Source organism: Mesoplodon densirostris, chromosome 18 (assembly GCF_025265405.1).
Source record: "Mesoplodon densirostris isolate mMesDen1 chromosome 18, mMesDen1 primary haplotype, whole genome shotgun sequence".
In the NCBI taxonomy this organism is placed as follows: domain Eukaryota; kingdom Metazoa; phylum Chordata; class Mammalia; order Artiodactyla; family Ziphiidae; genus Mesoplodon; species Mesoplodon densirostris.
In genome coordinates this window covers 18,589,214-18,605,155 of record NC_082678.1, presented here as the reverse complement: position 1 = coordinate 18,605,155, position 15,942 = coordinate 18,589,214, and the positions used below count along the sequence as shown (strand labels likewise).

Genomic DNA, 15,942 nt, shown 5'->3' with positions numbered 1-15,942 from the left:
GGACAGTTAGAATCTGTATGCCGGGACAGCCAGTGATGATGGCTACCTGACCAGTCCAGTCCTGCATTCTGCCCTGCCGGGTCTCTCGGCTCCTGTTGTTAACCCAGCTGTCACACTGTCGGGCTGCCCAGTGTCACAACCGCCTTCCCGTGTTTGGGGACCTCCCCACCTTAGGAATCTTACTGGAAGCTCCTTGCCCAGGCTGCACCCATCAGAGGCCTGGCCCTGCCCTTGAACAGAGAGCCACACGGCTGAGGAGTGAGGCCACAAGATGGAGTCTGCAACCGTGGCAGCGGCAGTGGCCAGGTTACCATGTGGGGAAGGAGGTACACTTTATATAAAAATATTTTGTAATTTTTGGAGTATGTGTTATCCTTTAAAACTTTTATTGTCAGATACTTACACGTGAGTATATAAAACGTGAGGGTCCAGTGGGAAAAGTTATAAAGTAAACACCCTTGGAACCACCACCCAGATCAAGTGGAACATTTCAAGTACAAAACTACTGCTCCCCTATGGCCCAGCACCCTCACTTCCAGAAACACAAGCAAAAACACGTACAAGGATCTTCGCGGAAACATGTTCTGAAGAGCAAAAACCAAAATAAAAGGAGTTGGCCGTGTGCTGGCACGTACACGAATGACTGTGCTTAATCCCCACACCCTGGCTGGGGATGAGGTGGGGAAGACGGCGGTGAGGCTCTGCCGCAACAACTTGCCTGGTGGGATGGGGGGGCAGGGGCCCTAGCTGGCCTGACTCAAGGTTTCTTTATTTTGGTCCTTTGTATAAAAATAAAAAATCTTCAAGTGTTCATTATTTCTCTGTTGAGCAATTCCTCTTTAGGAAATGTAGCCTATGTACGTAACAATAAATATGGCCAAAGCTTTCTGTTCAAAAATAGTCATCACGGCCATATTTTTAGAGCCCTCAAGTAAAACATTTTGAATGTCCAATAATGGGTAAACAAATTCTGATTAGAATTTGTCTTTGTCATTAGAATGACTGTCTATACTGTAGTCATTCAGAGAAAAGTTTTTAACAATGTGAAAAATGCTTGTTAAATAAAACGCGCAGAAAACACAATTGTTCATAGAATACAATCACAAGGATGTACAAAGTAAAAGAAAAAGACCAAAATATCCCAAATGTTAAGGAAAATAACAAAAAGAAAAGAGATAAAGATGAGGAGGGAAAAGGTAAATATCAATTTTCCCAAGATTCCCTCTAGGAATCGTTCATTCCTCGGTCTACACTGCGGCTGTTGCACGTATGATTTTCGTCTGTCCCACTCTGCGGTGTGTCCCGCACCACACTCGCTCTCCTGAAGGACCAGGAGCCCTGGGCACTGCGCTATCCTCTGAGGTCCAGGCACTGCCTAGAACTGGGCTCCCATTTTATTTCCTTTAGCCCCTGTCCCCTTCAGAGAGGCTGGAAAGGTAAACTCCAGTTTGGAGGCTCCACCCACCTCTCTCTCCAAGTGGCTCAGCCTGGTCCTGACTCGGTCGTCCGGCCAACAACTGGTCCTGTTAGAGCTGTGGCCTCAGGCCCTCAGGCCAGGGGCTGGGGCAGTTCTTGGGCCCACAGGCCAGGTGGCACCTAGTCCTGACCCCGAGCTCCATCCCGTGCCTTCCTCAGCTGAGCCCTGAGGCCTCTTCCTGGAGCCCTGGAGGGAGCTCGGCCTCGGGCCGATGGCACAGGGTCAGGGTCCTACCCTCAAGGAGCCAGAAAACGGGGTGGAGGGGCCGGGCGAAGATGGCATGGAAGGTATACAAGGGTTGGGTCTCGGGCTCCAGGCTGTAGAAGGTGAGGCAGCCAGAGGTCAGGTCCAAATCCATGCCCAGGAGCCGCCCTGATACCCCCGGGAGGCGCTGGGCCTCCCCATTGTGCCAGGCCTGGGTGCTGTCCTCCTGAATGCAGAGCCCCCAGGAGCTGGGCCCGCGGCCAATGTTGTCTGTGTGGGGCCCCAGCTTGTGCCTCGTCAGTTCCGAGTAGGCGACGCCCAGCGTCACCGAGTGGTTGGACGCACGTACCTCCCAGTAGTGCCGCCCGGCCTGGAAGCTCTGGGCACACTGCACCTGCCAGAGCTCGAAGCTGCCCGGCCCATCTGGGCCCCGGGGCTTGCGACAGTGCTTTACCCGCTGGTCCTGCCGAGACAGGTAGAAGTGACGGTTGGCGCTGACGGGGTCGAAGGTCAGGTTGCGATAATCTGTTGGGCAGAGATGGACGGAACGTGAGCGGGCAAGGATGCCTGTACCTGGCCACCATCCAGTCCCCAGAGGGGAGAGACAGCAACTGAAGCTCCATGGGCGGATCGCTAGACATCTGCCGGGGCGACTGCAAGCTGAGCTAACGTGGACATCATCTCAGCATCCAACCCTCCGTGCAACCCCTGAGGTGGAACCTTCCATCAGCCTCGTTTCACAGATGAGAAAACGGAGGTTCAGAAAGGTCACCTAACTTCGTAGTAAGTGGAAGAACTGTGATCGATCCCAGACCTGTGTGCCCAGAATCTCCTTAAACACTACACTGGCTGCACATTTAAGAGGTGTGCATCCTGCAACAGGTGTGCAGGGGGGCGAGTCTAGCCCCAGGGAGGGGAGTGAAACAGACTTCCTGTACAGAACAGTCACAGCACGTGCCCTGCACACACACGTGCGCACAGTGCACACGTGTACACACACAGACCCACGTGTACACACAATGCACTCACGCACACGCTCACACAGGTGCACATACACATTCGATGGGCCTTCTTACTCTGCCAGAGTTTCCTCCTCAGTGGACAAACGAGGCTCGGGACTGGTGCCAGGGGATCTGGGGCCTCTAGGGGGCAAAGCAGTGTTTTAGGGGAGTGATCTGGAGGGGAGCTCATGGGGGGCTGGGTCCTGACTCCATTACCACCCCAGTGGGAAGAACAGCTGGGCCCAGAGGGGTAGAGAGAGATCTGGGGTCAGCCTTACCCATGGAGCCAAAGTCAGCAGCCTCAGCTGGTGCTCCGGGGTGGCCCCCCTCTTCCAGGAGGAGGGCACACAGCTGGCTCAGGGACTCCTTCAGGCCACCCAGCTGCTCATCTTCATCCCAATGCGGGAGAGTCAGTGGCCCAAGAGGGCCTGGGGGCACCAGGAGCTGTGATTCCTGAGCCCCGGGGACAGCTGCAGTAAGCCGGGGCACGAGGGGCAGGCACACCGGTCCCCCACCCTGCCGCCCCAAGGCCCGGTACCTGGAGGAAGGTCCGGTCATCCAATTGCTCCAGGAGGTTGCAAATCCTGTGGTCACAGCAAGACAAGGCCTCCAGGTGGCCCTGCAGTCGCTGTTTCTCGTCCCGGGCCTGTTCCAGCGCCTGTGTCTTGGCCACCTCGATGTCCCTCAGAGCCAAGTCCCGCTGCATCTCCAGGGCCTGCAGCAGGCGGCTGAACTTGCCAGAGATCACGGAGGTCAGGGTGCAGGCTGAGCTCTGGGTGGGCACAGGAGAAGTTGAGGGCAGCCAGGGCCCTGGGCTGCCCGCTAGCCTGAGGGGTGGGAATGTGGGGAGCCACAGTCCCTGGAATCTCTCCCCCCGTTCAGCCCTTCCTTTCCTGCTGCCAGGAGGCATTTTCAAGGCAGCTTACACCTACTGCCCAGTGTCCCAGGGACCAGCCGGTGGCTGCTTGAAGGACACAGCATGAGGACATGGGGGGTGTGGAACAGACAGGCCTTATACCTGGATCTGGCTGCTTCGCTGCTGCAGCTCCTGTAGCTGGCTCTCAGCTTGGGTGGCCTGCTGCTGGGTGACCTCCAGTGTGGCTCTCAGCTGGGCCTGCGGTGCCCACCAGGGGACAGGTGACAAGAGGGGGCCAGGATCGGCTGTGAAGTTCCCCCCTCAGCCAGTCTAAACACCTGCAGATGCTGGGCATCCCCTCCTCATGCCACCCCAGGTGAGGCCAGCACGCAGAGCATCAGCCTTGGTGTGAGCCCCGGGAGAATTGGGTCAGAGTCCCAGGGAGGCCTGGACAAGGCCCCTTCCCCACCGGGAGCAGGGTGGCGCAGAGGCTTTGGGCTGAAGACGAGCAACCTGGGGCACAGCAGCCCCCCACTACCCCCCAGTCAATAAATGGGAGCTTAGGCGGCCTTGCGGGGAAGGGGCGACGACCCAAAGCACCAAAGCTTTTTGACAGGTGGGCAGTGCAGCGCAGGTATAAGGTGGGTTCTTCCAAATGCCTGGCCAGTCCTCAGGCCCAGCTTTGGACCTGAGGGGGAAGGGGGCACCCCTATTTGGTCGTGACCTGTCTGGTCTCCTCGAGGATCAAAATGCTATACGCTCGTAGTTCAGGACGGCGCATCTGCTAGGATTTGGTTCCCTGTACCAGGTCAAGAGCCTGTCTCGATTCTTCTCGTCCCAGCAACACTTTGATGGAAGGACTGATATTATTCCCGATTCACAGATGAGGAAACGGGCCAAAGTAATCAGATCCTCCTAAGTGCAACGCTTGTGCCTCTGTTCAGGCCTCCCCACCTGCAGCACGGTAAGACATGCTGAAGGTAGGAGGAAGCAGGGCAGACTTTTCTGGTTCACCCTGACTCTCCCCCAAGGGCACACATCCAGCCCCTCACACCCCAGCGTCACTTCCCCTCTCCCTAGCCAAATTGTAGCTCCTGCAGTGCGTCTGCCGCCGGCTGTACCACCTGTTCCTCCCTCTCTCCCTGGTGCTGCCCTCCACTGCAAACTTCGATGCTTAGTGCAAGGTTAGGCCCCACAAGCAGTAACACCCTGTCCTTACTCTGTGCCTTCAGCAGCCACAGGGATTATCCTCCACATTCTGGCTCTGGGCTCCTTGATCTCCTCATTCCATCTCAGCCACTCACCCCTGTAACTTCACCCTGGACCCGTCACCAGCTCTAACATCTCTACTCCAAGCATCTATTCTCTGACCACCACCTCCTTTCAAACCAGAATAAAAACAGGGCCAAGCGAAGCTGCTGAAGCTGCCAGCCCCACCCGGGCGCAGAGAGCAGGACGGGATCCCCCGAGGGTCACCTCGCGCTCTCGGCGCTCGGCGTCCAGCAGCGTCCGCTCGTGGAGGCGACACTCGCGCACGGTGCACACGCTGCACACGCAGAGGCCCTCGGTGCGGCAGAAAAGCTCGAGCGGCCTCCCGTGCCGGGGGCAGCGGGCGCCGGGGCCGGGGTCGGGCGCGGGCGCGGGCGCCTGCCGGGCGCACAGGCCCTCCAGCACGCCGCTCAGAGCCACGTTGCGGCGCAGCTCGACGCTGTCGGGGAAGGGCGCCCAGCACTTGGGGCACACCTTCTCGTGGTGGCTCCACCAGGCCCGGATACAGGCCCTGCAGAAGTTGTGGCCGCAGAGCAGCGTCACCGGGTCCTGGTAGAGCTCCAGGCAGATGGCACAGGTCAGCGGGTCCTCCAGCCTCTGCGCGGCCATGGCGGCGGCGGGCGGAAGACCGGAGCCTCTTAAAGGGACCGCCGGCGCCCGGGTGTGGGTGCGGCGGGCGGAGCCAAGACCCGCCTGGGAAGACGAACTTGACAGCCCTTCTTCCGCCCCGACCAGCCGCCACTCCCAGCGCGCTCGCTCCACCCTCCGCCGACGGCTGCGGGATTGGCTTCCCATTCCGTTGCTCGGCCCCTGTCAACTCCGAGACACCCCTGCCTGCCTTTTTACCACCCCAGGCTGGGAGTTGGGGTCCAGCTCTCTCTGGGACCTCCATCCTGCTTCCTTAGATCCTCAGTCCAGCAGCTCCCGTGCAGGGAATCTGGACACAAGAGGCTTGGGAAACCCATCAGGCCTCCAGGCCTCCTCCTGGCTGAGGGCGACCACGGGAACCTCTTCTGAGCCCCTAATCTGAAAATCTCATGCAAATACTACTAACAACAAGGGTGGTTGTTATCTACCTCCCAGGGGTTTTGACGATTAAATGGAACAGGACCACACATGGGAATGCCTGGCAATGAGCATGGGGCACACAGCTAGTGCTCATTAAATGCTCTCTCCTGACCCGAGGGGCCCTGCTGCACTTTCTCCTTGAGCTGAGTTTCAGGCACTTGCCGGATTAGGGTGTCTCCCTTCTCTAGGTTATGCCCAATTTTGGTTCTTTTAAAGTAAACAGTGAGGTGGAAATTTCTGGTTACCAAGAGACAGAGACCAAAAAACAGTGGTTCCTTCCTACCCCCTTTAATGGAAACTCAAAGCAAGCTTCAACTGCACTTGGAATCCCCTCTTGGTGTCAGCCCTCTGCTGGGGAGAGTTCCTTGTTTGCAGGTCCCAACTGTTCCGGAACCTCACTTTTTAGAGAGGTGGTTCCCCTGCAGCTGAGCACAGAAGGATCCTGACTGCTAACCCACCTGCCCTGGGGCAGTGTGTGTTGGGCCAGCATGAGTTGGAGGAGGGTTAACTCTTTCTTTCCAAAGGAGCTGGCCTAATTTTGAGGCGGGGCGTCCTCTCCCTTCGATGCAGCAAGCATATTATGTCTTCTGTGTGGCAGTATGTGAAGTTTCTCTTGCTGGAAAAGGTGCATTGATCTCTTGACTGGCTACTAGGCAGTCTTTGCCTTTAGAGAGGAGAAATACCCTAACCATCCAGCAAGCACTCAGAAGCCTTCTGGGTTCTGAGCAGGGGGCGTGCCCAGAGATCTCTGAGACCTGCCTTTGCCCCACCTGACAAGGTTTCTTATTCAAAGCATCTGGAGGCCAGGAGCCTGTGAATAGCCAGCAAGGGGCCAATGCCCAGGGCTGGCAAATTTCTTTCAAGAGGACTGTGGGAGCAGCCAGGGCCCACTGCCTGCTTTTCTTCTGCACCCGTCTTCAGCCAGTGGATCGCAGGGCTTCTGACACCCTCAGGAAGCAGAGGTGAGGGGTCACCTCCTGGGATGGGAGGCAGCCTTCTTCCCACCCATAAAGCAAGAGTCCCACCAGGGGGCACTCTGGTTGCTCCCAGAACATAGACCCAGACCAGCTACAGCAAAAATCAATATATTCATACCCCCAACTCCCCAGCCTTCTTCACTCCCAAGCCCTGGGCCTGCTGGGAGGGCAGCAGAGGGGCTGCCTCAGGCAGGCCAGAGAACCCCAATGCTTGGCCCCCTTGGCACTGTGTCTCTATTGCTCCCACCTGCAGAGCCTGACAGGGTGGCCTGAGAGGCCCAGTCCACTCTCTGAGGCGGGTGGCACTCCAGCCACTCAGTAGATGCCATAGGTGGGTTCGTGACTGTCTCTGTACCGGTCCAGGTAGCGCAGGGGCTGCCGGTGGGGGAAGCGCTTCTGCTTAGGGTGATAGGGGGGCGGCCGCACAAACTCAAACACAGGCTCTCGCATGTCTGCAAGAAGAGTGAAGGGGCGTGTGTGTGGACTGCTGCTGGCCTGAGCCCCTCTCTCGTCTGCCAGGTGGGACTGCCCAGGCTGGCACCACCCAGCCAGCCCACCCCAGGAGTGGCACGCCTGCTGGTGGCCCTCTCCTGACAGGCGCTCCTCCTGGCAAGTCAGGAGAGGTCTGTGAGCTCAGGCCAGCCGCCCCCTCCCCCAGCCCACTCTGCCCTTACCCAGGAGCTGGTGGAAGATGTGGGTGACCGAATCATCCCAGCGGCACTGGAAGAAGGCCAGGCCAGCTGGAGTCATGGCATCTTGGTGTTTCTTGTAGAAATCAAAAGTGTGGAAGGTCCGCAGGGCAAGCTGGTAGCTGGAGGAAGAGAGGAGCATTAGAGAGTGGGGGGGGGCACCAGAGCCCCACAGGCGATGCTGAGAAGCCCCTTAGGGTCTGCCTAGCACAGCTCAAGTTACGAGAGAGGAGAACTGAGAAAGACTGACCACTGCTGGGAAGCTGGCCTGAGGCTGGGGGTAGCTGTGTGTGTGTGTGGGGGGGGGGGCACAGATTACCAAGGTGAGGGCCGGGTGTCCCCAGAGAAGTCGATTGGCTTGTCCTGCTTGAAGAGCAGAAAGGCAAAGCGGTGGAAGCCGGAGCCTCGGGCAGGGAAGGGGGGCAGGTAGGGACACGTCTCCTGTCCTTCAGCCACCCTGTTGCCCGGGATGTTGGTTCTGGTGGGAGAAAAAGCATCTGTTAATTGCCACTCGCGGGGGGTGGCAGCAGGAACACCCCCCACCCGGGTGCTCCCTAGAGACTGATACACCTCCCCGGGAAGAGAGACCCTAAAATGATCTCTATTGTACAGTCAAGTAGGAAGTAGAGCTCTGTACACCCTCGGAGGGACTGCAAACGTGTGGACGGAACAGTAGGGGCTCAGAGGCCGACAAGGGCCCCAGGAACTATCAAGATGAGAGCTAGGTCAAGCAGCCCGTTTACTGGCCCTGGGGGGCTGTGGGGATGCCACAGCCATGCATGCAGGAGAGCCATGCGACCTTGGGCTGTTTTTCTCCCCGTTTCCCAAAACCTCTAGGTTTGTCAGGGAGTGTTTGCCCAGCCTGGCACTGGGATGGCCGCTGTACCTGCCCCAGGTACAACTCCCCAGAGGGTCCTGTTGCACAGGCTAGTAACTGCAGTTGAATAAAAATGCCTAACCTCCTCCCCTTGGCCTGGTGCTCAGAACCAAAGGCCACCGAGAAAACAAGAGGCAGCCCACAGGTACCAGAGGCCTCTCATGGACTCCTTTCCCATTTGACTGTCACAGAGCCCCTCAGGGTGGCTACGGCATGTGGTGGCATCATCCTAGTTTTACAGGTGAGGAAATGAGTTCAGGGAGACCAGGAGGCCTGTGGGAGAGGCCAAGGCCCACTGCCTGCTTTCCTTCTGCACCCGTCTTCAGCCACTGGATCACAGGGCCCCTGACACCCTCAGGAAGCAGAGGTGACGAACCACCTCCAGGGATGGTGGAGCCAAGACTGAAATTCAGGTGCAGCTCTTTCCAGGATGCCAGGACCTCCTGGAATGCTTCGGACCCACTCCCCTACCCCAGATACTCACACCAGCCAGTGCAAATACTCGGCATCCGGTTCCAGCAGGTGTCCATCTGCACACAAACACACCCCAATGACTGCGGGAACTGCCGCCCCTTCCCAGCTCCTCCCTTGGAAGGAGCTGGGGCTGGAGCTTTCCATCTGGCCCCTCCCCCAGCTCCCCAGGGCCCCGGCTCACAGGAGGTGAAGGAGGCAGGAGTCCTAGTGAGCCCCAGACACCTACCCAAGTTGGCGAGCAGCAGTGTCCACATGGAGCCCTCGTCTGCCTCATAGGTCACCTCCGGGGCCTGGGCAGCCTGGTGGGGAAAGAACGAAGGAGCTGTCCCCCCGTCAGGGATGGACAAGCTGTTCTAAACAGACCTTCGTTCTGGAGGTCAGGAGCCTGAGGAACCTTGGAGAAAGGAGCCCATTCTGAATCAAATGCCCATGACAGCCCCTTGAGAGGCAGGTGGGCAAAGAGACTTACAGAAAGAACCCTACAGAATTGACTATCCAGAGATGTGAACCACAAGAAGGCCAATGACCAGGGGCTAGGAGGGCACTCTGAAGACAATCAGTCACAGTAGTATACCAAGATGGAGATTCTTTTCCTTTCATTTTACATTCTCTTCCTTGTAATTACTGTATCATGGTGTTGTTTATCAGGAAATCAAAAAGAGACAGAGAACAAGAAAACCCCAGATCAGCCTACACAGATGCCATGCTTGTGTCCTTAACCACCATACAAACCACCTCTATAAATGCTTTCAAAAAGGAGTTGTTGTCTGTGGCCCCATAGTGGGATGTGTCTGCGTACACAGGGCGGGGAGGGGCACAGGCCAGCAGTTACCTCAGTTGGAGTGACCTCATTGCCGTAGTACACAGGCACCAAGTCGTCCTCGCCTACAGCGTAGGCCACGTGCAGGGGGACTCGGGGCACGAAGGTGGCCCCGTGGAACAGGTCTCGATAGAGGCCGTAGTGTTCGGCCAGACGCTGCTTGTGGTAGGGGCCACAGGTCCTCTCCCACTCAGCCCTCACTGCCTCCAGTGGGATGCGTGCTGTTGAAGGAATGATGCCAGCTGGGATGCAGGGTCAGGGCAGGGACACACCCAGGACCCTCTCCCTTGGAAAGGCTTACCTGTGCGGAGGCGAGCAGCCCGTTCCTCCTCCACATTGGCCCGCAGCGCCCGGAGGACCCGCTTCCGCTCCAACAGCTGTTGGGTCCGGCAGACCTTAGGTGGAGGCAACCCAATGTCAATCTTGTCTTTGGGATCTGGGGAGGGAAGGTGTGTTGGAGAAAGTGGGATCAGGTCTTGGTTAAGCTGCCTGTCCATACCTTTCCTTTCACTGGGCAAGCTCTGCTGCTAAAGCTTACCCTTTAATTCACAAAACTAAAATATACTGTGTAGTCAGCTTCACAGACATGAACAGGGTCCAGTTGCTGAGCAAATTGGATACAACTTGAGACTGATCCCTAAACCAGGTTACATCATCTGTCTCGGTCACGGGAAATCGAGGTGGATGGTCATCCCAGTTATAGTTAGGGATCACCTTCAAGCCTGTTCACAGCTGGCCATGGACTCGCACCTGTGTACCTGGCAGAATTCAGAGCTGAAGCTAGAAGGAAAGAAGCACTTCTCACACTTTAATGCACAAAACCACACAAGTCACCTGGGAAACTTGTTCAAATTCAGATTCTGAATCAGCAGGTTAGCGTGGGGCCTGAGACTATGCATTCCTAACAAGCTCCTAGGTAATGCCCATGCTGCTGTTCCCAGAACACACTCTGAGGTGCAAGACCCTAGAAAACTTTCAATCCAGCACCCTTTCCCATTTACGTTAGACTATGACAATAAGAAAAAGACACTGAGCCCACATCAGGAGTGACGGTTAGTCTAAGAATTCCGATTAACTGTATCCTTTAATCCTCACAACGATCTTGTGACACACAATCTTTTTATTTTATAGTTGAGGAAACTGAACCTCAGGGAAGTCACTCCCAAGAGATTGACTTGGGTTTAAATAAGATTCCACATGTGTGCCCTTAACCATCATTAAAATGCCTTCATAAATGCTTTCCAAAGAACAAACTCCTTAAGCGTAGTTAGTCTCTCAGGAGCAGGGTCCCTGAGTCACCTTGCCCAGGGCTTTCAATTTAATTCAGCAAAGTATTGCACACCTACGTGCTAAGCACTGTGCGGGTGCAAGGATCCAATGGTGGTCAAGACAGGCAGGATCCCCATCCCTAGGGAGCTCATAAACTGGGAGGGAGGCAGCGAAAAGAGTCAGGATACGGTGTGGCCAAGGCTACATGAACAGTATTATAGGAGCAGAGAGGGGCGTTCTAACCCGGAACTGGGCCGTGGGGAGCTGGTCAGGAAAGGGCTTTAGGTGTAGAAATATCTAAGGTGGAACTCTAATAATGAGAGAAGGGAATGCTCCAAGTAGGGGAACCGAAAGGTGTGAAAAATCCTGGTGGGACTAAATCGCCACCGGTGCGCACGGGAACGCTGGCAGGCCCCCTCCCCCAAGCTCGGGGAGGACGCCGGAGGGGCACCCCCGAGTCCCAAGGCGGCGGGGTCACTGCCCAGCTCCGGTCGCCCCGCACCTGGCTGCTCCCCGAAATGCTGCCGGTAGGTCCGCCACCAGTGCGGGTCCCGCGCCTCCTGCTCCGCGCGGCGCCGGTAGCGGTCGAAGCTGCGGTACTTCTTCAGCCGCTCCAGGTTGCTCACGTCGATGACCTCGTTGGGCATCGGCCCCAGAGGAGCGGTCCGGCGGCTCAGGGCGGCTGCGGGCAGACAGCGGGACGTCAGGCCGGCCCCGACCCGGCCCCACGGAGGTCGGGGGCGGGAGCTGGCTCGATCCCCAGGGTTTGGCTATACGGAGACCTCCAAGAGCCCTCACCTGAGGTGCTGAAGCCCCGCCACCTCCGACTTCCGTACACCGCGACTCGCCACCAGGTCGCCGCCATCTTCCCTCAGGCCGCCACCGCCGTCGAAGTCGCCGCCGCCACTCCTAAGACCCGGAAGAGGCGGCCGCAGCAGCGCCTGAGCGCACGGCGGAAGCCCCGCCCTAGCGTCATAGGAGCCACGCCCCTTCCTAGGCCCAGGAGTCTTACTTCCTGGGATCCCCGAGCTCCTCCCTCCGGGAGGTGGCTGCGAACCTCGGGCGCCCCGGCTCCGGAAGTGACCGGTGGTGAACGGCGAGGCGGAGCTGTGAGCGGTCCGGACCCCTTCCCGCGTCCAGCCACCAGGGGGCGGCACAGACTGGGGACGGTCGGCCGGGCCCGCAGCCGCCTCGGCTCAACGAGGTAGGCGCTTTGCGGGGCTCTGGGTGCTGCTCTCTCTCAAGGGTCACCCAGTCCCTGAAGGCGGCATCCTGAGCACCTCCGGCAGCAAGGGCAGGGGAAGGGGTTGCGAGCAGGGATTCAGGAGTCCTCCTACTTGGGTTCAGATTCCAGATTGTGACCTTGCTGTCGCCCTTGCAGTTTCCTCATTTGGAAAAAAAAAGCACGTAGTAATAGTGTTAGGATTGTTAGAAGGATTAAATGTGAATTAACATATATAAAGCACTTAACTGTGGGATATGTGTTAGCTTTTGATCACCTCCAAGTTTTTGCCTTTGCTTAAACCTTTTCAGGGTTGTGTTGTTCTTGGGATTCAGTTCTAACAAGATGAAACGGTACCCCTGGTGATCTGGACCCGCTTCTGCTCTGGTCCCTCTGTCCTGGAATTCAAGCTTCCATGACACCAACCGTTTGTAACCCAGCAAAGGGCTCTTGTGCCTGTGATGCAGAAAGCCAGACTCTTGACACTGGATTTGCAGCATAGTAGATTTATTGCAGGGCACCAAGCAAGGGAGTGGGAGACAAACCTCAGATCCACCCCACCTTGGTCTTTGGGTTTTGTTTTGTGGGTTTTTTTTTTAGGGGAGGAAAAAGGAAGCTGGGGTTAGTCATCATTTTTTGACATTTTTTTAAAAGAATTTTTTAAAATATGGACCGCTTTTAAAGTCTTTATTGAATTTGTTACAATATTGCTTCTGTTTTCTGTTTTGGTTTTTGACTGCAAGGCATTTGGGATCTTAGCTCCCTGACCAGGGATGGAACCTGCACCCCCTGCATTGGAAGGCGAAGTCTTAACCACTGGACCACCAGGGAAGTCCCTACATTTCTTAATCAAAGTTTTGGGAATCAGGATGTTTCTGGTTTTCGACTCTCTGGCCAGGTGGTCCATGGCTTGGGGGTCTGTTAGCTCATCTTGCCCTGGAGAAACGGCCTGAGTTTGCACATGAATGGCGATATCTATAATAATAGCAATTTTTGGTACATTAACGATGTTATCAACAGCAGCAGTTTTAGTCATCTGACTCTGGTTGATTACTGTTCAGTTAGCACAGGATTGAGATCAGAGGGGATAAGAAAGGGAATCAAGTTTTGGATAGAGAGGTTAATCATAAACTCGGTAAGGGAACATGGTTTTACAGGGACTCGGTTTCACATTTTCACTTACTCAGCACTTTTCTCCCCCTGGCACTGGACCTTTGCACATGCTGTTACTTCTGCCTTGCACTCCTTACCTTTCCCCCTGTTGCTTGGCTACCTCCTAGACCCCGTGAAGTGGTCCCTCCAGGAAGCCTTCACTGATGTCTCAACCAGGGCTGCTGACCCATTCAGTTGCTCTGGTACTAGCAGAAGCTTGACCCTCACATTCACACTGAAATGGCATGAGGGGTCTATTAATCCAGCAGGAAGTGGCCACACCTTGAATTTGGTTTTCATAAACAGCAGCCAAACAGCTAAACTCACTGTCACTCCCAATTTACCCATCAATGCACAGCTACTATATGTTAAGGCCCGTAAGACCCAGTCCTGCCCTTACGGAGTCATTGCTTATTTTTATTATTTTTTATATTTTCATTTTTATTCAGATGTTACTTATTTTATTTTTTTGGCCGCGCCACGTGGCATGTGGGATCTTAGTTCCCCGACCAGGGATCTAACTCACACCCCCTGCAGTGGAAGCGCGGAGTCTTAACCACTGGACCGCCAGGGAAGTTCCAGGAGGCACTGCTTATTAATTTGTGAAATTCTGCTGATCGAAGAGCAGAGCTGAAGGTTGTGAGCAGACCAGGACTGTGCCTCAGGCCGGGAGGAGCACAGGGGTTCCTATATTCCTAATGTCCTGCGTGTGTTTAAATCTGGCCTCCTTTGCTATTTTATCTTCTCCTTTTGTTTCTGAATCCTCTTCTACATGCCTCTAAACCCACCCCCACTCCAGCCTGCCCCTCAAGAAATGAAGACTCATGGGACCTCCAGGGGCAGAGGCACAGGGTTTGCTAGTCAATCAGATGGCTGTTATTTCTCCATATTCCTTACTTTTGAAAAACATTCCTGTTCTCTCGCTGCCCTAGAACCCTCCAAGAATGGGGCTTGCTGGGATTTTAACTGTTTGAAAGGCCTAGCAGGGATTCCCACTGCTATCAACTTGAGGCAAATAATAAATATGAATAACTCTTGAAACTGGAAGTATTAGCCCAGCCAGTGTCTTTGATCATCATTACTTTCCACCAATATTTCTCTTTCTACAGGGAACATCTGGGTTATGACCTTGAGGAGTTGTTTATAATTTTGAAGGGAAAAAGAAAGATCAGCAGATACATAACACTCACTCCTGTGTGCAGCCGTCTCCCACCTGTGGCGTGGGGGAACGTTAATGAAAAGAGGGTGTGTAAGCCACCTGCCACACCTCAACGCCAGTGACAGGGATCCAGAGCAGTTACAGGCATTGGGTAACGTGTCACCGTAACTAAGTGCCCGTGGAACGTGTCTACTTGGCTGTTCCCATGGGCACCCAGTTGCCCAAGACAGCATCCTGGGGGGTCCTCCTCGACACGTCTTCCTTCCTGACCCTGCCTGCATGTCAGGCACCAGGTCCCTCCGTGCCACGCCCAGTGCTGTGCTGTCCCGTCTCCCCTGTACCACGGCAGACAGCCTTCTGCCCGCTTCCCTGTCCCCACTCTTGCCCGCTCTGGTCGGTCTGTTCTCCACCTAAAGCCACAGTACTTTTTCTAAAACACAAAGATGGTTCCACCCTGTTTAAAACCCTTCAATGAATACCCATTGCCCTGAAGATAAAGATTCAAACTTTAACAAGGTATACAGAGCCTCGTCGACCTGCCCCCTAATTCTAAACTCATTCCTGTTGGGTCTCCCTGCACCCTCCCCCAACATGTGCCTGTCGTCACCCACATGTTTGTCAGGTGATTGCTTCAATGCCAGCTGCTCCCAGGCTGTACCCAACCTTAGACCCACCTCCGGCCCTTCACACAGGTGGGAATTCGTTAAGTGTGTGTTGAGAGGATTGAATTCCAAGCTTCAACAAGGCTTCTAATGGGACACGAATGCGTCCCTCCTCTGTGTGGGCACCACCCCAAGCAGCAGCTTGGGGATCTTCTACTTCACAAAAGCACCGTGTGCAGCACGCTTTTCTAGAAGGAGCCAGCAGTGATGTGGCTGAGCGCCTGGGGCTTTGGAATCTGTCCAAGCAGAACTCAAATCCAGGTTCTGCTATTTGCTGCGTCACCTTTGGCAGATTATTTAACCTCTGAGTCTCAGTCCCTTCACCTGCGAAGTAGCGGTGATAATCACACCCTTCTCCCGCTTGCGGTCCAGCCAGGGGAGTATGGGGCTGGAGAGTCCCAGCCCTGGCCAGCTTTACAGCAAATAACAGCCCTACAGAGCAAACATTTCCAAGAAATAGGTTCAAACTGATGAGCCATGGCAAATTCTAAGAATCCAATCATTAACAATATTGCAATTTAGGGAATTCCCTGGCAATCCAGTGGTTAGGACTCTGCGCTTTCACTGCTGAGGGCCCGGGTTCAATCCCTGGTTGGGGAACTAAGATCCCACAATCCTCACGGCCAAAAAAAAAAAAAAAAGAATATAGCAATTTAGTGGGTCCAAGAGGCTGTATATAAATGAGCTCCCTCTGCAAGCGGCTCTAAAAGAGCAGAGATGCACCTGTGCCCGCTCACACCCAACTTGGCACTGCCCTCTCCTCCAC

The 15,942-nt window shown here is 55.5% G+C and overlaps 2 protein-coding genes across 8 annotated transcripts; both read right to left on the bottom strand.

Moving 5' to 3' along the window:
• Positions 1–374: 374 nt before the first annotated feature.
• On the bottom strand, positions 375–5,769 carry TRIM65 (tripartite motif containing 65). 7 transcript variants are annotated; one of them, XM_060082463.1, is made up of 6 exons: positions 5,015–5,769; positions 3,701–3,843; positions 3,221–3,454; positions 2,961–3,135; positions 2,737–2,823; positions 375–2,206 (listed from the first exon to the last, which is right to left on the bottom strand). In XM_060082463.1, the coding sequence occupies exons 1-6, from the start codon at positions 5,697–5,699 to the stop codon at positions 1,632–1,634; spliced, it is 1,899 nt and encodes a 632-aa protein (XP_059938446.1). In that variant the 5' UTR covers positions 5,700–5,769; the 3' UTR covers positions 375–1,631. The 7 variants fall into 7 exon arrangements, with proteins under 7 accessions (XP_059938446.1, XP_059938447.1, XP_059938449.1 ...); XM_060082464.1 differs by having other exon boundaries at positions 2,758–2,823; positions 5,015–5,768; XM_060082466.1 differs by having other exon boundaries at positions 3,701–3,796; positions 5,015–5,657.
• Positions 5,770–6,147: 378 nt separating this feature from the next.
• On the bottom strand, positions 6,148–11,923 carry MRPL38 (mitochondrial ribosomal protein L38). Its single transcript, XM_060082435.1, has 9 exons — positions 11,780–11,923; positions 11,484–11,663; positions 10,014–10,148; positions 9,725–9,933; positions 9,119–9,191; positions 8,903–8,948; positions 7,861–8,019; positions 7,527–7,663; positions 6,148–7,304 (listed from the first exon to the last, which is right to left on the bottom strand). Exons 1-9 carry the CDS (start codon positions 11,844–11,846, stop codon positions 7,168–7,170), a joined length of 1,143 nt encoding a protein of 380 aa, XP_059938418.1. The 5' UTR covers positions 11,847–11,923; the 3' UTR covers positions 6,148–7,167.
• Between the last annotated feature and the right edge of the window lie 4,019 nt (positions 11,924–15,942).